Raw genomic sequence first — 21363 nt, 5'->3', positions numbered from 1 at the left:
TAACTAGGAATACAACCATAACATGTATATCATTTATATACACCTGAGCTAGACTTTCTAGTCTTTTCTTTTCTTTTTGCCAAAAAATCTTTTGTAGTTTCTCTTTTAGCTTTCCTCATTATTCAGAAAAACACTTCAACATCAATAACTTCTAGGTTTGTTGGTCTAATACCAATAACCTTGAGGTTCTTACTTTGAAGTTGATCATCATATGACAAGTGTTCTATTAGTAACTTTGTAATATGATGAACAATTTCACTCATAATTTTATCCATCAATTCATGACAACTTTCTGAGACCATGTCTGTACATGCTAGGCTCATAAAGTTTAACCTTAGTATTCGCATGTGCAAATCTGGCTTGCACCCGTTGTATGCACACGTAGAATCTATCACACCCGATCATCACGTGATGCTTCGATACGACGAGTCTTAGCAACGGTGCATACTAAGGATGATAACTTCATGGATATGCGAATATCGTTAGTGCCCCAATAGTTGGAGGATTGTGACGCCTGGCGTCTTCAACCTTCATACATTCCCATAAAACTTATGAGTTTATGTAGTCTCACCAAAATATATTCTATTATCTTGCAATAAGGTCTTAGATATCATATATATCTCATACCTTGATTATTTCTGAAAACTAAATTTTCAGCTCCTTACTTTTCAAACAAATTTGAACTTCAAGTTTGACGGAGACAAGATAACTTTAGGTACTAATTGAAACCTTAGCTCTTTGAACAATGTGAGGTTTACTAAAAGTTTGCAATAGGACTTAATCAATTCTTGATTCTTTAACAATACGGTACCAATCCGTAAAGTTACTTGTCAGATTTTAACAGTATTTCTATCTCAATTACAAGACTTAGCGCATGATAGAAAACGGATGCCAATACTACAAAATTAATTCAAAATACTACTCAGACTATGTTTATGATAATTACTTCATGTTTTAATCTAATTACTAATGAACTCCCACTTAATACAACATCCCTCATAGTTGTTAAGTGGTACACGATCCACATCCACTACACCAAAACCGATCATCACGTGAGATGATGTAGCTTCAATGGTGAACATCAACATGTTGATCATATCATCCATATGACTCGAGTTCAACCTTTCGGTTTCCGTTGTCCCGAGGCCATGTCTGTACATGCTAGGCTCGTCAAGCAAACCCAAGTATTCCGCGTGTGCAACATGGCTTACACCCGTTGTATATGAACGTTGAGTCTATCACATCCGATCATCACGAGATGCTTCGAAACGACGAACCTTGGCAACGGTGCATACGAGGGGAGAACACTTTATTATCTTGATATTAATGTGAGGGATCATCTTATAATGCTACCGTCGCGATCTAAGCAAAATAAGATGCATAAAGGATTAACATCACATGCAATTCATATGTGATATGATATGGCCCTTTTGTCTTTGCGCCTTTGATCTTCATCTCCAAAGCACGGACATGATCTTCATCATCAATGGGCATGATCTCCATCATCGTCGGCGTAGCGTCAAGGTTTATGGCGCCGTCTTCATGGTTGTTCACCTCATGTAGCAACTATTACAACTATTTTGAAATACTACTCAACATGAAATTTAAAGACAACCATAAGGCTCCTGCCGGTTGCCACAATACAATAATGATCATCTCATACATATTCATCATCACATTATGGCCATATCACATCACCAAACCCTGCAAAAACAAGTTAGACGTCTCTAATTTGGTTTGCATATTTTACGTGGTTTAGGGTTTTCGAGTAAGATCTAATCTACCTACGAACATGAACCACAACGGTGATACTAGTGTTGTCAATAGAAGAGTAAATTGAATCTTCACTATAGTAGGAGAGACAGATACCCGCAAAGCCACTTATGCAATACAAGTTGCATGTCGAGCGTGGAGCAAATCTCATGAACGCGGTCATGTAAAGTTAGCCCGAGCCGCTTCATCCCACTATGCCACAAAGATGCAAAGTACTCAAACTAAAGACAACATAAGCATCAACGCCCACAAACCATTGTGTTCTACTCGTGCAACCATCTATGCATAGACACGGCTCTGATACCACTGTAGGATAACGTTGCATAGAAAACAAAAATTTTCCTATTGCGAACACGCAATCCAAGCCAAGATGCAATCTAGAAGACGGTAGCAACGAGGGGATGATCAAGACTAACCCTTGAAGAGATTCCAAAGCCTATAAGAGTAGGCTCTTATTGCTGCGGTAGACGATCACTTGCCGCTTGCAAAAGCGCGTAGAAGATCTTGATCACGATCGCTTCCGGCGCCACGAACGGGCAGCACCTCCGTACTCGGTCACACGTTCGGTTGTTGATGAAGACGACGTCCACCTCCCCGTTCCAGCGGGCAGCGGAAGTAGTAGCTCCTCTTGAATCCGACAGCACGACGGCGTGGTGTCGGTGGTGGTGGAGAAATCCGGCGGAGCTTCGCTTAAGCGTGCGGGATGTGGTGGAGGAGAGAGACCGCTAGGGTTTGGGGAGAGAGGGGGGTTGGGCGCCGACCCTCTAAGGGGTGCGGCCAAGGCTAAGGCTTGAAGTGTTTAGCCCCCTCTCTATGCCCCTCATTATATAGGTGGAAGCCCCAAGAGTTCTAGTCCAAGTCTTCGAATAAGACCTCAACACTAAAACCTCCCATATGTGGGAAACCTACTCAAGGAGGGAGTCCCACCCAAGGTGGGATTCCCACCTTTCCTTGAGGTGGGTTGGCCGGCCACCCTAGGGGAGTCCACCTTGGACTCCTCCCCTTTAGGGTTGGCTGGTCATGCAAGTGGAGTCTCTTTGGGACTCCACTTTCCAAAGTGCCATTCTTCCGGACTTTTCTAGAACCTTCTAGAACCTGCCATAAATGCACCGGATCATTTCCAAACTTGGAATATGACTTCCTATATATGAATCTTATTCTCAGGACCATTCCGGAACACCTCGTGATGTCCGGGATCTCAACAGGGACTCAGAACAAATATTCGAACTCCATTCCATATTCAAGTTCTACCATTTCAACATCCAACTTTAAGTGTGTCACCCTACGGTTCGTGAACTATGCGGACATGGTTGAGTACTCACTCTGGCCAATAACCAATAGCGGGATCTGGAGATCCATAATGGCTCCCACATATTCAACGATGACTTCAGTGATCGAATGAACCATTCACATACGATACCAATTCCCTTTGTCACGCGATATTTTACTTGTCCGAGGTTTGATCATCGGTATCACTCTATACCTTGTTCAACCTCGTCTCCTGACAAGTACTCTTTACTCGTACCGTGGTATGTGGTCTCTTATGAACTTATTCATATGCTTGCAAGACATTAGACGACATTCCACCGAGAGGGCCCAGAGTATATCTATCCGACAACGGGATGGACAAATCCTTTGTTGATCCATATGCCTCAACTCATACTTTCCGGATACTTAATCCCACCTTTATAACCACCCATTTACGCAGTGGCGTTTGATGTAATCAAAGTACCTTTCCGGTATAAGTGATTTACATGATCTCATGGTCATAAGGACTAGGTAACTATGTATCGAAAGCTTATAGCAAATAACTTAATGACGAGATCTTATGCTACGCTTAATTGGGTGTGTCCATTACATCATTCATATAATGATATAACCTTGTTATTAATAACATCCAATGTTCATGATTATGAAACTAATCATCCATTAATCAACAAGCTAGTTTAAGAGGCATACTAGGGACTTCTTGTTGTCTACATATCACACATGTACTAATGTTTCGGTTAATACAATTATAGCATGATATATAAACATTTATCATAAACATAAAGATATAAATAATAACCACTTTATTATTGCCTCTAGGGCATATCTCCTTCAGTCACTCCAGAAATTATCTGTGTTATCGTTTTACCTGCTCGGGACGAGCAGAACTAAGCTTGGGATGCTGATACGTCTCCGACGTATCGATAATTTCTTATGTTACATGCCACATTATTGATGTTATCTGCATGTTTTATGCACACTTTATGTCATATTCGTGCATTTTCTGGAACTAACCTATTAACAAGATGCCGAAGTGCCCGTTGCTGTTTTCTGCTGTTTTTGGTTTCAGAAATCCTAGTAACGAAATATTCTCGGAATTGGACGAAATCAACGCCCAGGGTCCTATTTTGCCACGAAGCTTCCAGAAGACCGAAGAGTCAACGAAGTGGGGCCACGGGGCAGCCACACCATAGGGCGGCGCGGCCCAGGCCCTGGCCGCGCCGACCTAGGGTGTGGGGCCCTCGTGCCCCTTCCTGACCTGCCCTTCCGCCTACTTAAAGCCTCCGTCGCGAAACCCCCAGTACCGAGAGCCACGATACGGAAAACCTTACTGAGACGCCTCCGCCGCCGATCCCATCTCGGGGGATCCAGGAGATCGCCTCCGGCACCCTGCCGGAGAGGGGATTCATCTCCCGGAGGACTCTACGCCGCCATGGTCGCCTCCGGAGTGATGTGTGAGTAGTCTACCCCTGGACTATGGGTCCATAGCAGTAGCTAGATGGTTGTCTTCTCCCCATTGTGCTATCATTGTCGGATCTTGTGAGCTGCCTAACATGATCAAGATCATCTATCTGTAATTCTATATGTTGCGTTTGTTGGGATCCGATGAATAGAGAATACTTGTTATGTTGATTATCAAAGTTATATCTATGTGTTGTTTATGATCTTGCATGCTTTCCGTTACTAGTAGATGCTCTGGCCAAGTAGATGCTTGTAACTCCAAGAGGGAGTATTTATGCTCGATAGTGGGTTCATGCCTGCATTGACACAGGACGATGTGAGAAAGTTCTAAGGTTGTGTTGTGCTGTTGCCACTAGGGATAAAACATTGATGCTATGTCTAAGGATGTAGTTGTTGATTACATTACGCACCATACTTAATGCAATTGTCTGTTGCTTTGCAACTTAATACTGGAGGGGGTTCGGATGATAACCTGAAGGTGGACTTTTTAGGCATAGATGCAGTTGGATGGCGGTCTATGTACTTTGTCGTAATGCCCAATTAAATCTCACTATACTCATCATGATATGTATGTGCATGGTCATGCCCTCTTTATTTGTCAATTGCCCAACTGTAATTTGTTCACCCAACATGCTGTTTATCTTATGGGAGAGACACCTCTAGTGAACTGTGGACCCCGGTCCAATTCTCTTTACTGAAATACAATCTACTGCAATACTTGTTCTACTGTTTTCTGCAAACAATCATCTTCCACACAATACGGTTAATCCTTTGTTACAGCAAGCCGGTGAGATTGACAACCTCACTGTTTCGTTGGGGCAAAGTACTTTGGTTGTGTTGTGCAGGTTCCACGTTGGCGCCGGAATCTCTGGTGTTGCGCCGCACTACATCCCGCCGCCATCAACCTTCAACGTGCTTCTTGGCTCCTACTGGTTCGATAACCTTGGTTTCATACTGAGGGAAACTTGCCGCTGTACGCATCACACCTTCCTCTTGGGGTTCCCAACGGACGCGTGTTGAACGCTTATCAGTAGTTCGCAAACTCCACAGAACAGAATCTAACTCCTCAGCCCAAGCTCCTGCTGCGCGTCGCAACGGTTCTTCAAGGTGAGGTTTAATTCCGGCTAGTATGAGGTCGTTGGCTCGTTCGACCTGACCATTAGATTGTGGATGAGCCACAGATGCAAGGTCAAGCCGGATCCCTATGTCATTGCAATAATCCTTCAATTCTCCTTGTGCAAAGTTCGTGCCATTATCTGTGATTATGCTGTGTGGGATGCCGAATCTCGTCACGAGGCTGCAAACAAATTTTAGTGTCGTAGCACCATCGGCTTTTCTCACTGGCTTTGGTCTCGATCCACTTACTGAACTTGTCAATAGCGACCAGAAGGTATTCAAAACCGCCAGGAGATGACCTTTTCAATTTTCCGACCATGTCTAGCCCCCAGACCGCGAATGGCCAGGTGATGGGGATGGTCTTCAGCTCCTGAGCCGGAGCATTTGGTTGAGTAGCGTAGTACTGACAACCTCAGCAAGTTTTTACCAGTTTATCAGCATCTTGTTTAGCAGTTAACCGGTAAAAACCTAGCCGGAAAGCTTTTGCAACGAGGGATCTGGGAGCGGCATGATGCCCGTAGTCCCCTGCGTGGATCTCTCTGAGGATTTCAATACCATCTTGATTTGAGACGCATTTGAGAAATACCACATTTGCACTTCTTTTGTAGAGTTGTCCATCAACAATTGTGTAGGATCTTGCTCGTCTAATAATCTGTCGTGCGAGGACCTCGTCCTCCGGAAACTTTCGATCGATGAGATAATCCAGGAACGGCTGTGTCCAGGCCGGAATGATAGCCATCACTTATTTAGCGGGAGACACTGCCATATCTGGGTTTTCTGGGTTAGCGCCCTTGACTGAGGGTATCCGTAGGTGCTCCAGAAAAATTCCAGGTGTAATTGGTTTCCCACCGGATCCGAGCTTGGACAGCATGTCTGCCGCTGTGTTATCATCTCTCCTGACGTACTTGACTTCGTATCCGAGGAAGCATTTGGCGATCTCGTTAACTTCGTCTCTGTAAGCCACCATGACGGAGTTTCTGGCGTTCCAGGTTCCGGCTACTTGTTGTGCCACCAGGTCGGAATCTCCGCAGCATATGATGTGCTTGATCCCAATTTCCTCAGCGATGCGCAATCCGTGTAGTAGAGCCTCATATTCTGCCATGTTGTTTGTAGCTTCGAAGTGAATCTGCAAGACGTACTGCAGTTCTTCTCCGGTTGGTGACTTCAGGGTAACTCCAGCCCCCGAGCCTTGGTGTTGCTTGGATCCGTCAAAGTGCATGATCCATGGTCGCCGGCGCAGTCGAAGCGCCTGGGCACGGGGGGTCGTCGTCCGCGATGTCGTGGATGACGGCGTCGGCCGGAGGGGCCGCGATGGCGATCTCCGCCCTGGTCGCCGCGAGCTCGGCCCTGGCGTCGGCGAGCTCGGCCATGGCGTTGGCGATCTCCGCCCTGGTCGCCGCGAGGCGCCCTTCCGCGCGCTCTGCGACCTCCGCCTCCGCCGCCGCCGCCTCCAGGTCCAGCTGCTGGGCCTCAACGCCGGCGGCGGCTACCTCCTCCTCCTCCTCCGGGTGGAGCTGGCGGCACATGTGAACAACGTGCTCCCAACTCATGTGGTCGGCCATGGATGGATGGTAGGGTTAGCTTGAGGTGTGCCCGTCGCCCCCGCCGTATCCACCATATATAGCCACGGCGGGGCGGGAAACGGCGTTGGCGCGCAGGGCATTTTCCGCGCGCGCGAAACGCCGGCGAAACTTGCCAATGTATTGGGCACGCGCGGGAACGATCGTCGTCGCGCGGGAACAGTTAATCGCCGCCGGCAGTCCTCAACGGGACGTAAAACGCCATTAGCGAGCTTGACGCTATCCCCGGATAAAATATGCGTCCACACCGCTAGAGATACCCCAGACGCAAACGGTCGCCCTAGGCCACAACGCGTCCGCGGGCCGGACATTTCAGACGTCGAAATGCGTCGGCCCCACACAGGAGACTCGGGAGGTCGTTTTCGCGGGCCCCACACACGGAGATTCCGTCGCTGGCCGCACATTTTGACTGGTCTCTGGAAGGCGGTCGCTCGGTCAGATGCGTGCCTGCACTATCCTCCTCCCCTCTCCACAACGCCCACCGCCTTACCCGGATCCCCACCTCCCTCTCCCACGACGAGGAAGTGGCAGGAGAGATCAACGCGCTGGATCCTGGAGGAGACGTCAGCGGAGCTACGACGGCGTGCGGCGGCGTTAGACAGAGGCATCTCTCCGTATCCCTTCCACGTTCCTATCTCAGGCTGATTCTTGTCGATCTCGCTCACTCGGGGAATGAACCTGCGTGCTGCCGAATGATTTGCAGGTTGTGGTCGCTCATTCCATCTCCTCTCACTCATCGCCCCACTGCTAATTCGATTTTCCTAGACGTCTTGGTCGCATGTAATTGTCGCTGGATGTAAAGTACAGTTCCCCATGTTGTTTCTACATTCTTTTTGTCCTGTTTCCTTGTGTGATGTCGTGGTCTCTTTTTTGTAGTTGATCTGGTGCTCTGCCGTTGCAATCAGGCCAGGAACTCCTCTTAGTGTTCCATAGAACTGTCTTCAATCGATTTGTCTCCCCTTGACCATTGATCTGAATTTGTTCCTCTAAGCCATGTACTGCGTCACACATACATGTAGTGCTAGATATCAGTACTAATTCAGACATCATATTTTGCAGAAGACATTTATATTCCCCCGCTAGAATTCATGTCTTGGTATAAATTGTAAGTAGTTCACAAATAAAAATGATTATGTGGTCATAGACATGCTTCTCAACAATATTTAAATTTTGTGTTATTTTCTAGATAAGCCTAGACAACCATACAGTTTGATGTGCACAACCGAAAAGGAAGGAGGGAGTGGAGGATCGGGCATCTTTTCGTTGCCGCTTCCCCACACCCGCTGTTCGTGTCCACGCCACTATGACTCCACTCCTCTGTTAGGTCCCTGGTTGCCGCCTCTTTTCATGCAGGATGCTTCTACTAGCTCATGGATGTGTGCTCAAATTTTGTTCTATTTTGCTTTGTAGATTCTTGGTGAAATACCCATTTGATTTTTTCTTACCAAGGAACGAAACTCGAGGGAAAGGGACTTTGTTCATAAAAAATCATTTTCGTATGTCTCTATCCTCATACTACATTTTTCTTCAGTGATTATAAATAGCACACATAATCCTGATGACGGATCCCTCTACTGTTTGTTTTTGTAAAACATTGTGAAATCAGAAAGTAGCTAGAGGTGATAAGAAAGAGTATTTACAGCTATCTATGCACCATAAAGTGTACTTAGGTGTTCCTGCTGTTTCTATTTATTCTCAATTTGTAAAGGAGAAAAAGAAAGAACCTGACAAGGATTCTGATTTTTACGTACTTCAAGCATTCAGATGCTACTGTGACATTAACATATTTGTTCTAATTAAGTAACCTTGGCAGTTGGCAAGTTCACTTTTGTAGGTGTGTTCTTGCAATCCAGTTCCATGGAGCCACATATGTTTATGGATACATGGTTTATAGTATGCCTACATGTTCAAACCAGTATTCCAATGGGTTGATACTTATATTTGATTCATAAACTCAATTAATTGTACAAGCTGTAAGTTCCACAACTGCGTTGTGGGAATTTGTGGTTTGCATGTCTATCCGGTAAACAAAAAGATTTAAAATATAAGTAGAAGTTATGTTACAATGATATGAAGAGCATTTTGAATAGTTTATTTGAGATATTCTATGGATATTGGCAGCATGCCAAAAGAAAAGACAAGTATCCCTTTCCACGAGAACTCTAGGTTTAGCTAGGTACATCTTCTGTAGTTCTACTAATAACTGCAATTGTTCATAGAAAATTTGGGTTATTCATGTTTGTGTTCTCACTTCTTCCTCTTTTCACAAGCTTCACTTTTCTATAGTACGCTTTATTTTTATTTCTAATTAAGGTCGGTATATGCTGGAGAAGAGGCAAAGTTACTCAAAGCTATATTATGCTCAGTACCTATATTCTGAAGGTCGGATCAGGTAGGACCCATTTGCACTTCTTTTCTTCTTTGCAATGGGTAAAAAATATCCATGATATGCCACCTGTTGGTAACTGAAGCGCTTATATGAACTCAAGTCAACGGAAGTATGCACGAGTTAATTTATCCTTTAATTTGTTTCGGGGGTACATGTTATAGTGCATTATCAATGTATAGATCTACTGAAACTGAACATTTAGCTCCTGCATACTGAAAAGTTTATATTAGATATGCTATAAATCTATAGCTTCCAGTTCGAAGCTCAAATGTATAAAGATTATTGTAGTGGTTGTTGGGCGACAACCCCTATAAACTGTATGTTGTATTAGAAGTTGTCCTCGCAAGTTCATTTAATATGTCATGAGGGTTGCACAATCTTTGCTTGCACAATATTATCTTCCATTTGCTTTTCTTGGTTGTACATTTGAATGAAGTTGCAAAATGGGCTGACAATTCACGACCTTATACTACAGTTTCAACATTCGCTTATGTGTTATTACAGATTTAGTACATATTACTATTGGCTGAAGAACAAGTGATATTTCCCACAGGATATCATGGATAAATGACATGTAGTATGTTGTTTGCTCATGTACAACCGTATAATTTAGTCAATTATTCTTTTCGATGAAATTTCTTAAGAGAGCCACTTCATATATTCCCTAATCACATTTTGATTTTTTAGCACTGTATCCAGCAGATGTGACGCAGCTTCCATCACCAAATTTGTTGCAAGTGGTTGATAAACCAAGCACTAATGTAATGATGTTTTATTTTGGTGATGACACATTTTGTTGTTCTTTCAGGACTTCTAAGGTGCTTTTTTCCTTGCTAGACTACATGTTCTGCTACAAGACTATACGTTGCTATCTTCTATTCTATGTGATGGGCCGTGGTTGGTTTGGAATGGTTGAGAATGTTTATGGTGCCTTCCAGACACCATTGGTAATACTCTTGTGGTGTATGTCCCGCTAAAAGTTTGTTGCCTCTAAGGCTATATGGACATCTTTCTCCGTTTTCATGTTAAGCCATGTCCTCTGAGTTCCCCAAGTTATTCTGCTAACTTGCTATTTTGGGAAATGAATTTTGGTTCATGACGTATTGAATTTCTTTCATTGAAGAATTTAAATCCTAAGATAGAAAAAAGTTGGCAATGGTTCATCAGTTATGCTATCGTAAGATAGTTGGCAGGATAATACACTCCAAAGAACATTCACCTCACATGAACTCATTTGCAAAAGACAAATAATTCAGTGTAAAAAAAAGCTAGGATCTTTAGTGATAATGATATCATCAACCATTGCATCTAAAATAATGCAATGCTCTTCAGCAAATGGGTAGATTTGGTGGAAACTTAATCCTGAATGGATCTAGATCTTAAAAATAGAGGACTCTGCAATGCTTTATTGTTCATATTATTCATGGAAGCTCTACCATATGGAACCACACGAATAAAATCATTTTTGACAGTGTTGACAAAGACACAAGAAAATGCATATGTGGATATGTTTAAAAGATACTTCCCGGTCACACAAAGGATCTAACCTAGGCTTATGAAAGGGTTGCAGGACTGTCTGGACCTCCTTTTGTTTTACCTTTTCATCTCATCTTTTGTGCTTATCTCAAATGGCGCTCTAGAGTCCTCCCCTACTATTTTTTTAAATAACTCTTAAGAGTAATATGCAGTATTACAAGGATCGAAGTTATTTCGCTGTTACAATGGAGTTTTGTTTAGGGTACATTCAATTTATTAGAGAAATATACAACATAACAAGAAAAACTGGTTTACATTGATAAAAGGTAAATTAATAGTGCCTGATTTACAACGATGAAAGGATAGGTCGGCACAGCAAAGCGCGCAAGGTCCTTCTAGTAGTAGAGATATGCGAGGGGTTGTCTGCGCAAAACAAACACCGGACTTTCCTTTTGCCTACGTGGCATAAGCATAAAACGTGTCCGTACCAGACGTCATAAGTACCTAGATCAATCCGAAATGCAAGATTAGGTACCCCGGTTGCACCTTTTACAAGATGGAGTAGTAATCCTGGACAAGATGAGGTATGTAGCTCATTCAACAACCATTGCTAGAAATTAAACAGGGAGCAAAGTAATGGCAACGTTTTAGTTAAACAGGCGCCTCCAACTTGGGGCATCCGCATCAAAGCAGAATCATGTGCGCCTCCAACTTGACTTGGTGCATCCGCATCAAAGCAGAATCATGTGAACTAGCTTGGTTGTACCAGATGTCCAAAGGAAACCAGTGAGTACTTCTGTAGCATAAGAAATTGAACGGATGTTGATGGTCACAGCTTAAGTATGCATCACATAATTTCTGCCATCTTGCCCCCAGCTGACCTGCATTCCAGAATTTTCATCGTTGGATTTAAGTTCAGATGTTCTTGCCTCCTTGATTCTGCAGTCCTCCTTCCTCCACGAGAGTAGTGACACCCATGCCAGCCTCTTCATTCTTTTCTTGGTTGCTGTCTACATCCACCTCATCTTCAGACTTTCGTGGCATTCACTTTAGAAGAACCACTAACATCAAATCAACTTCAACTTTAAGAACTGAATATGGGATAAAATGAACAATGTTACAGCTTACAACACCAGCGAAAACTCGACTCTTCTGGGGCGAAAACAATCAGTAAACACGAAAGAATCGTCTCAAATGAACTAATAATGTATCGTCATGATTATTATACAGATCGGGCTCACGCCAGTTCAGCTGAGAAGCCCTTTGGAACGGAAGCAGATGCAGATTCAGTAACCGGTGTAGATGGAGATGGGTCTATGATGGACGTGCGCTGGCGCTTGCGTCCCCAGCATATCCGGTCGATCTTGGTCTTGCTCCTCAGGTTGAAAGGAACCTCTATACAGTTGGTCCAAGGTAACAAGTGGGTCTCTGGTTTGAGGCTCGAAGGGGATGCGAGCGCAGCCGCTACGAGAGCGTCCTGTGAAGGGTTTTTTAGCTGGATGCCCAGGTATCCCTGGCAGCTCTTCGCTCCGCAGTTGCACTTGACCTTCTCCCCGAAATGCACAAACCTGCAAGGACGCGGTAAATTATCGTTGCCCATACAAAATATACCGTCTTTAAATCGGGGTCTAATGGTGCAGCTCATTCGAATGTGGAAGGTGGATGTTAAGTGCAATCTTACTTAATATGCTCCCCTGATTAGCATACATTAAATCAGTCTTGGGAAATATTCTGCCTATCCAATGGTGTAGTTCATTCGAATATGGAAGATGGATGTGAAGTGGAAAATTTAATATGATCCCCTAGTACCTGGTTAGCATAGATTAAACAACGCACAAGTACTATATCCACTCTGAATAATGTTCAAATCTATACACCAAAACACTAGTTCACGTCAGGGAACACTAGGAACAACTGGACTGTCGTGTAGGTCTAAGGGAAGCATGGCATCTATCAGATCAAGCAAATAAAAACAAGTTTAAGGGTTTGCATAATAAGGTAAAGAAATATATGCAATCTTTAGAAATGAATAAAAACCTAGATTTCAAATACCTGTAGTCATAAGTTAATGGTTCTCCAACTTGAATGGAACGAGAGGCAAAAACACCGACTCTAATCTCGCCATCGACTTGCCTGGTAAAAAACCATATAGACGGTCAGGAACATAACTTCACCACCACTGAGTGCAACAAGCTTTCTGGTTCAGAAATTATTACCATTTTTCTAGTTTACAGTTGGGATCACAACTATGGTTTAGGAAACGTGAAGTGTTTCCTTTAAATGTCGCATCTATTGTACAATCTTTGCTGATTTCACACATGTAGAAATTCTTGTCACCGCGCCGCTTCATCTCCCAAAGCCGCTGCTCACATGTTGCGTCGTTGATGACTGAAATAATGATTAAATGAATATACACAAGGGCAGCATTGGGTCACCACAGCAGATTTAAGGAGGATAACTCAGGACTAAAACTACGAGTTAACTAAATTTACTAAACATGGTACAGCAAATGAATAGTTGAATAAAAAGAACATGTCACAGTCTGAAGATAATGGGGCACAAATAATGAATTAGTGCACATGCTTTTAATTGTAGCAACGCCATATTTTCACGGTTATTGGTACAAATTTCCACTCATTCTCCACTAATCAGATTACTTGAAGAACGTACCCATCAGATGATGCTACTATCATGGTTTTTAAGGCGGTAAGGCATCCTAAAGCGCTGGGGGCGCTCTACCGCCTAAGCGCCCTCTTAAGCACCAAAAGCGGACCTAAAGTGGTAAGGCGCTGGGGGGCGCTCTATCGCCTAAGCTTCGCCTAAGCGTCCTAAGGCAGACGCCTTAAAAACCATGGCTACTATGCAACTTTTTCAGTGGTCTTGAAGATTCTTTAGTAATGCCGGTTCAGGTTAATTAGACTAACTGAAAGCAATAAAAGAAATTAAGCTAAAAGGTAAAATCAACAGCAATATTTCCGCTCACTCTTCAACTGTTAATAACTAACCCAAGAATTTATAGTTCTCACGAGATTATCCATGATGCACACTTGTATCTTCGATAGCAGGATGCAGCTTTACTGAACTCGTCTAAACAACTACTGATAAGAGTATTTGTGGTATTGTAGTATACCCTTTGGGTTGTTACAGCACATTACTTTGAGTCTTGATGTGGTAATGTGGCATTAGAGCCCGGGTTCTCAACTCTAGCAACTACCCTTAGGCACTACGGAGGCTGTTGCCCACAGAGAAGAGCAGTCGTAAATGTAACTCAAGGATTTATTTTGCACAAATAAGCATAACTGAAATAAGATTAATTAAAGCCAGTGGAAATAAGGGCACAAGCAATGTCACTCCCTGATTGCATATGAGCAGTCATCTACAGATTGTTTGTTATTTCTTTAACATGGTAAAGAAACTTGTACCTTCACCAACATACTCGATTATAAAATCACCTTTCTCCAATGGCTCCAATGCAACAGCACCCCATCCACAGCCTTCTGACTGTAAAGGAAAAAAAGGCTAATGTTAGTGTAGTCAACGAAGTAGACTAAACATCTTTTAGTAAGCATGAATACCAGCCAATTCTAAAAAACACAGCCCTATCATTGCCACATGTTATTGAGCAACCACCAAGAAAAATAAGGCTAGTGTATTCATTGTGTTTTGTAGCAATTATTTGAAGTGGTTATGCAAGTGGTGCCCATAGATGTCTGACACTCATGAACCCTCATTGTATTGTATGGCTATTTCCCAGCAGTACAAGTACAACTCATGGCACAGAAAAACTCCCCAAGGGGAAAATAGTGGAACTTGAAAAAACAAAAGATTAATGTAAATACAATAAAATTAAACAGGAGAGAAATCTCAAATAAATACGAATATGAGCACATCATTTGCAAGAAAAAACTACCTTCACAATTTTAAATTTCTTATCCTTGCGGAATGGCTTGTTGGTACACAGGTCGGAGCAGCGGCAACTCTTAGAACAACTCATAGAGAGACCCCTGAGAAATGACAGCCAAATGTCATAGTCAAAACTTCATTATCCATGTATGCGCCTGAAATATATCAGTGGAGTTAGAAAGAATACCTGCATTCGCAATCATCTCTGCAAACAGAATCTGCTCTGCAATTTCTGCACCCCGTCTCGGCACTTGAGTCAGCGCGTTTCTTTTTTACTAAATATACATCTTTTAAAACATTAAGGAAACAATGACGACGTGTAGAGGTGGAATGCAGACGAACACAAAGCTTATTTCAGAATAAATAAAGTAAGTGAAACAAAAGTAAATGGCTCTAGAAAGCTTGACACAATAACAATAACAATAATAAGCATTAAGTTAGGATACTGCGCTTGATATGTGTGTATGCGGGCGGTTTACAAACAATCGCTGAGAAATTTCGAATCGTTGAATCAATATTGAATTCTTCATTTACATAAGGAAGAGGTAGTCGGCAGAAGGCTTCCTATCAAACAAGAATGTTAGCATTAGTTATACAAAAAAAAGTGGGGTAGTACTCAGGAGGATCGCTAGATAAAAGCATCCTAAATCCTACATAGCAAGTAAGAAAGTCTTGAAATTAAACTATTTAAGATAATAGCGCAATAAGTTGAATAAAACAAATATAAAAAAAAGATAGCCAACATACAGTTATATCATGCCAGCACTAACCTCTATGTTGTTTGTCAGGTCAGCATTCTGTCACCATCAAACAAAGTACTCCTGTCAGACACCTCAACCATTACAAATATTAACAAAAGGGTATATGGAACGTTCTGGTAGTATTAATTAATAATCTAGAAGTGAAATTGATCTGACCGAAGAAAGTAATGTAAGGATCAGAAGTGAGCACGAAACCATGAAGCAAGCTTATCTCTAGTTGGAACAGAACTAACAGAAAAATAATGCCCCTTGATGCAGAGAATTAGATTTTATTAAAAATGAAATCCATAAATTAATCATTTTTTTGTTGGAAGTTGGAAGATATAGCTGTATACTTTGTTAGCAGAAAAGGGAAGAATCACATAGCCATGATCATTTCATGGATGTGCAAATGGCGATACATTACAAGAACTCTAAGCCCACACCAAATTTGAGCAAATTCTGGAGTATCGATAATATTTGTTAAGATTATGCATTCATAGATACTTGTACCAACTACCATGTATGGAAGATGCTATTAAGAGAAAAAAAAAAAAGGGGGCGGGGGGCTTGATTTGGATGAAATGAATCAGAAGAATGCAAGTCAGACGGTAGAAACCCCAAAATAATATTCCTAGAATTTTTTTCCTAATAATACTTGCACTGGATTTGTCTTCTTGCAAAGTAACTAAAAGATACAACTTCCAGCCATAAAGAGATGTTAGAGAAAGTGTGAGTCAAACATCTCCAGTTTGTACTCATTACATAAAGAACATTTAGAATGGGTATCATGAGATTAGTTATCGAAATATCATGATTGTACCATTTTCACTAACATTTAGATCAGTCAAATAAGAATAGTATCATGCGAGAGTCATGGAAATATCATGATCGTACCAGTTTTACTAACACATTCATATGTACATGTACTGTAATCGTCAAAGTTACATGTGGAGTGGGTCCGTGCCCAAGACTTAATTTATTTATGGAAGGAGGGACTAATAAATTAGAGGTTAGAGTATTTCTGTATCCATGCCCTAACAAATCAAATTGAACAATCATAAGGAAAAAAGGATAGACCTCATTTTGAAGGAGCCAATTTGAAGGGTGCCTCCAGCAAATTGCGCTTCCTTGGTCATCTTTTAGATGAATTAGTGGCCATGGCGCACACTTTGTATGTGCTGCAACTGTACAACGTCCACATCGCCAAAAAAACATCTTTTGCTTACAAACCATGCAACCCTAATTATAAAGAAGGAAAGTCAAATTAATGCGTATCAAAGATTAAAAGTTAAGTACCTCTACCAGAAAGTCTTAGATACATCTAATATTAACTACTGAATTTTATCTGGCCAAATAGCAGTGGGCACTGGTTTGCTGTAGGACCTACAATTGAGGTGTTCTTTGGTCGCTTAAAATTTAACCTCAGCTAAAACATAATCTTTCATTTCATGACATGGCGACGAACATAGGATTAGAAAAAAATTTAGGAACTACGACATGAATTAACCTTTAAAAATGTCTTCTTCATACATGCTGCAAAATAAGTACTGTATTATTTTATTTGCTTATTCATTTACATATAGTAAGCCATATGGCGGTCATGAACTGGTCATACATCGACAACCATAACTGTCAGCCTGTCAGACTAAAATTTGCAAACAAAAAAATCATGTTAATAATGACGTAAGTGTCTACTAATAATGCACATTGCATCTTCGCTTTCAAACCATAACTTACATGTTGAGGGCATTTGAAGCTTTCTGCGGTGAAATTTGCAGTATCTTCCACCACACAGGTCAGATGGAAGGACTGTTCGCATCGGCTAACCGAACATTTAATTTCATCCAAGGGATGGATGACCTTATAGCACACACGACATTCAACCTGTGCACATACGAAGAAGCCTCAGATGTTAAGCCAATAAAAAAATGAAAAAAAAAAACGAAAAGCATTAAGAATTTGTGAGCTGCGGCTCGAGGGGGTAAAAATATTTGTATCACAAGGACAAAACGTGGTGATTTTTATAAGTTTCACCTGTCTACATAAAATTGCTCCAGTACTGGTTGATCTTAGCTGCGTCAATGTATTACAATTGAGAAGTGTGGGTTGCATTTTGGTAGACTACACAGTTGTGGGGATATTTACACTTAATGTACTGCTTGCCCTCCTCTCACATGGATTTGTACAAGAGTCAGAAATAGGAGAGCACGAGTACTGAGTTGACCTGACGGGGAAGACTTGTATAGGATCTCACCATTTAACACACAAAATTTATTTTTACAAATTGCAAAAAAATCTGAAACTTGTATACAACATACCTACGGGTTGTATCAACAACTCCAGAAAAAATCAACTCAAAAGTCCATCTACATGTAGAGAAACAAAAAATGATAAAATCTACTATGAATAGTGTCAGCTTTAGGTGGATGCGATTTCACACTATTCACACCCAAGATTTGTCTTTTTTTCCTCCAAGTGTTGGTCGAATTTGAAGCTGAGATTTTTAGGGGTTGCATATATAGCACAAATGTTTGTTGTCAATTCTTCTTGAAATTTTTGAACATATTTTGTCTGTTCTAAAAAATTGATCTCACAGATCCTATACAAACTGAGATCCAACGCAAGTTGCCCCCCGACCTGGTGATAATAGAACACGGGAGAAAGGAGTGTATGACTTAATGTGTTTTTGCCTGAGATGTTGCGGGATGTGTGGGCAGTAGCGCTCATTTCAAATGTTGTCCGTTTCCTCTCTGTTGTATGAGTAAGTTTGAGTAATTTATAGTTGCGACAATGTAGTAGTAGTACCAGTTGAGATGTCTGGGTTGCATTTTGGTAGGATGCACATTTATGGGGACATTTACACTCAAGCTTGATGCTGCATAGAGTAAATCACTCAAGCCATTCCCCCTAAGAACTCCCACCCACGCAGAGACAGATCATTTCGGCCCAGCAGTGATTCCAAGCTATGCTGGCGAAATGAACCATGAGGAGCAGAAACACGTACCGCCTTAGGCGCAGCGGTGAGAAATGGCAGAACGCAGTGGTGCGGGGGGGCACCCGTCGCCCCCTTCCTCACCGCCCACTCCTTTGCATAATCCTCTAGCGTCCGACTCCGCGCCGCAGACGATGGAGGCGAAGACAAGTTCTTCACGGTGACGTGGCCCGCCTCAGGGTAGGCGGTGACGTGGCCCGCCTCAGGGTAGGCGGTGACGGGAACCGCACCATTGTCCTCCTCGAGCATCCGGACCGGTGCCGGCGCTGCTTGGGCAAGGGAGGACGGCCCATGGCGTGCCTCGGGGAAGGCAGTGACGGAGAAGGCACCATCATTGTTCTCTTCAACCATCACTGCCACCGCACCATTCACTTGCACCGCGAACAGGGATGTGAGAGGAGCCGAAGACGTGGGCACTGCAACCGCGGATGAAGGTACTGTATCCGAGAACAAGTTATTCCCGCTGCCCTGGGGTACCTCCTCAGGGTAGGGGGCCGTGCCAAAAACTGCAGCTTTGTTCTCTTCCTTTATCCGGCCAAGTGTCGGCGCAGATGAAGGTGCCAGAACTGAAGATGCCTTGTTCCTGCTGCTGCCGTTCAACACCACCTCGGGGTAGGCGGTGGCAGAAACATCACCGCTGCTCTCCTCCTCGGGCGAGGAAGGCAGAGGGGCAGAGGAGGAGGAGGGCTTGTCCCCGCTGCTGCCGTTGAACATCATCTCGGTATAGACGGTGACAGCAACCGCACCGCTGTACTCCTCGAGCGTCCGGCCCGGTGCCGGCGCCAGTGCTGGCACTTCCACGGCGGATGAGGTTGACGGATCCGAATACGGCGACTCGTTCCCGCTGTCGGCACCGCCTTCCCCCTCGTGCATCTGGCCCGATGCCGGTGCGGGCACGGCGGAGGAGAAGGGCTCGTCCGCGCCACCGCGGCGCACCTCAGGGCATTGGAGGTGGTCCACGCCCGATGCTGCCGCCGCCACCGGAATGGTTCGGGGGGGGCAGAAGACCCGTTCCCTCCGCCGTGGTGCCGTGGCAAGAGCCTCGGCCTGGGAACAAGGGCGGCCGCCGGCCCGTCCGCAGGGGCCTTAGGCGAGCGGGACGGCGGCGATGCGGAGCTTGGCCGTCCGTCCGGGTGGATCTGCTGGCTGGCGCGGGGGCTCGGTAGGCAAGCAGCGGCGGAATGTGGGAGGCGACGGCGGAATGTGGGACGAAACCCTAGGCTAGGCCGCTCGGCCTCGTCGGGAGGAGAGAGAAGCCACGCAACGCTTCGATGAGTGAGAAAGAGACTGGCCTGGCCTGGCCTTCGGAGAGATTGTGTTATGGGCTTATGGCCCACGAAAATTGCCAAAAGTGGCTGAAACAAGTGTTTGAATGTCTATTTCAAAGCCCTTTAGGGTGTGTTTGGTAGCCCGGGTCATCTGGGAATCACTTTCCCATATGAGCATTGTCCACCTCAGACTAGCTGGACTGAGAATTTGGTGTATGTTTGTTAGCTTGTAGGAACTGAGCTAGGCTGAATAGAGAGTGTGTTTGGAATGACTTCTCAATGGAGCACTGCCCACCTCCATTTTTTTAGAAAAAGAACCTTAATAAATAAGAAAAAAAGCAATCGGGTCCTAATCAGCTCCACGCCATGGAGCTTGCCAGGGATTCTTCATCCCGGAGCGTCAACGGCCGGACGCCGCGACCTCGCCTGGCCGGGTCGGCGTCGCAGGAGCTCGTCCTTGGCGGCGGCGTCGCACGAGCTCGTCCTTGGCGGCGGCGTCGCACGAGCTCGTCCTTGGCGGCGGCGTCGCACGAGCTCGTCCTTGGCGGCGGCATCGCACGAGCTTGTCCTTGGCGGCGGCGGCATCGCACGAGTTCGTCCGTGGCGGAGACGCGCGCGCAGAGCTCGTCCGTGGCGGAGACGCGGCGCAGAGCTCGTCCGTGGCGGAGACACGGCGCTGAGCTCGTCCGTGGCGGCGGCGCAGGAGCTCGTCCTTGGCGTCGGCGCAGGACGATGTCGAGGCGGCGACGGCACAGCTCGGAGTCGGGAAGGCGGTAGCGCAGACGAGCGTCGAGGAGGCGGTAGCAGAGCTCGCCCGTGGCATGGTGGAGGCGCGATGGAGAGGCGGAGACACGGTGAGGGAAAGGCGGGGCTCGTCCTTGGCGGCGGCGTAGAGGCGGGGCTCGTCCTTGGCGGCGTCCGTTTGGGGGAAAATGAGGAGCGGGGTGGGGGTCTGGGGGTAGCTCGCGTGTGGGGCTACACCAGCTACAGTACCCTGCGGGATGAGGCCAGCCCGGGCGAGTTGCGAAGCTCGATTCGAGCTTCCCACCTCGGCCTGGCTGAGACCCCTTTTCTGGGCGAGTTGGGCAGTGCTAGGATGGACCGAGCCAGGCTACCAATCACTTGATAGGCTATTTATCTCAGCTGAGATGAGATTTTCTGAGCTCCCCAGTCTACCAAACACACCCTTAGCCTCGTTCGTTTAATTCCTAGGGGCTATGGATTGAGCTGGATTAGGGCGTGGTCCTGGATATCTAGCCCCGCGAGTTGTTTTTCCAGCCCAACAGAATTGTAGTATTCGGTTACACCCTGTCGGTAATATTGGCCCGACTAATCCCATCCATCTGTACTAACTTGATTTGGAAAAAAATTATCCCCATCAGGCCCGTGGAAG

At 44.6% G+C, this 21363-nt stretch overlaps 1 protein-coding gene and 1 long non-coding RNA gene across 2 annotated transcripts; one reads left to right on the top strand and one right to left on the bottom strand.

Moving 5' to 3' along the window:
* The first annotated feature begins 7554 nt into the window (after positions 1-7554).
* LOC139834317 (uncharacterized) lies at positions 7555-10684 on the top strand. Its single transcript, XR_011750086.1, has 2 exons — positions 7555-8304; positions 8386-10684. It is a non-coding gene; the product is annotated as an uncharacterized lncRNA (long non-coding RNA).
* Positions 10685-12141: 1457 nt separating this feature from the next.
* On the bottom strand, positions 12142-19979 carry LOC127303082 (histone-lysine N-methyltransferase ASHR3). The gene is made up of 11 exons (XM_051333860.2): positions 18715-19979; positions 17448-17594; positions 16788-16949; positions 15738-15764; positions 15414-15531; positions 15155-15254; positions 14975-15068; positions 14487-14565; positions 13281-13452; positions 13117-13197; positions 12142-12632 (listed from the first exon to the last, which is right to left on the bottom strand). Exons 1-11 carry the CDS (start codon positions 19573-19575, stop codon positions 12302-12304), a joined length of 2172 nt encoding a protein of 723 aa, XP_051189820.1. The 5' UTR covers positions 19576-19979; the 3' UTR covers positions 12142-12301.
* Positions 19980-21363: the final 1384 nt, after the last annotated feature.

The sequence above is a fragment of the Lolium perenne genome, unplaced genomic scaffold, assembly GCF_019359855.2.
Source record: "Lolium perenne isolate Kyuss_39 unplaced genomic scaffold, Kyuss_2.0 unplaced33, whole genome shotgun sequence".
NCBI lineage: Eukaryota > Viridiplantae > Streptophyta > Magnoliopsida > Poales > Poaceae > Lolium > Lolium perenne.
The sequence above is the reverse complement of the archived record's forward strand: the minus strand, read 5'-3'. Positions and strand labels throughout refer to the sequence as shown.

Coding starts and splice junctions, on each gene's coding strand:
- LOC127303082 (XM_051333860.2), bottom strand. CDS start 19,575: ATGCACGAGGGGGAAGGCGGTGCCGACAGCGGGAACGAGTCGCCGTAT. Junction 15,765..16,787: donor ATTGGCTCCTTCAAAATGAG/GTCTATCCTTTT, acceptor TGATGGTGACAG/AATGCTGACCTGACAAACAA. Junction 13,453..14,486: donor AATCGAGTATGTTGGTGAAG/GTACAAGTTTCT, acceptor TCATTATTTCAG/TCATCAACGACGCAACATGT.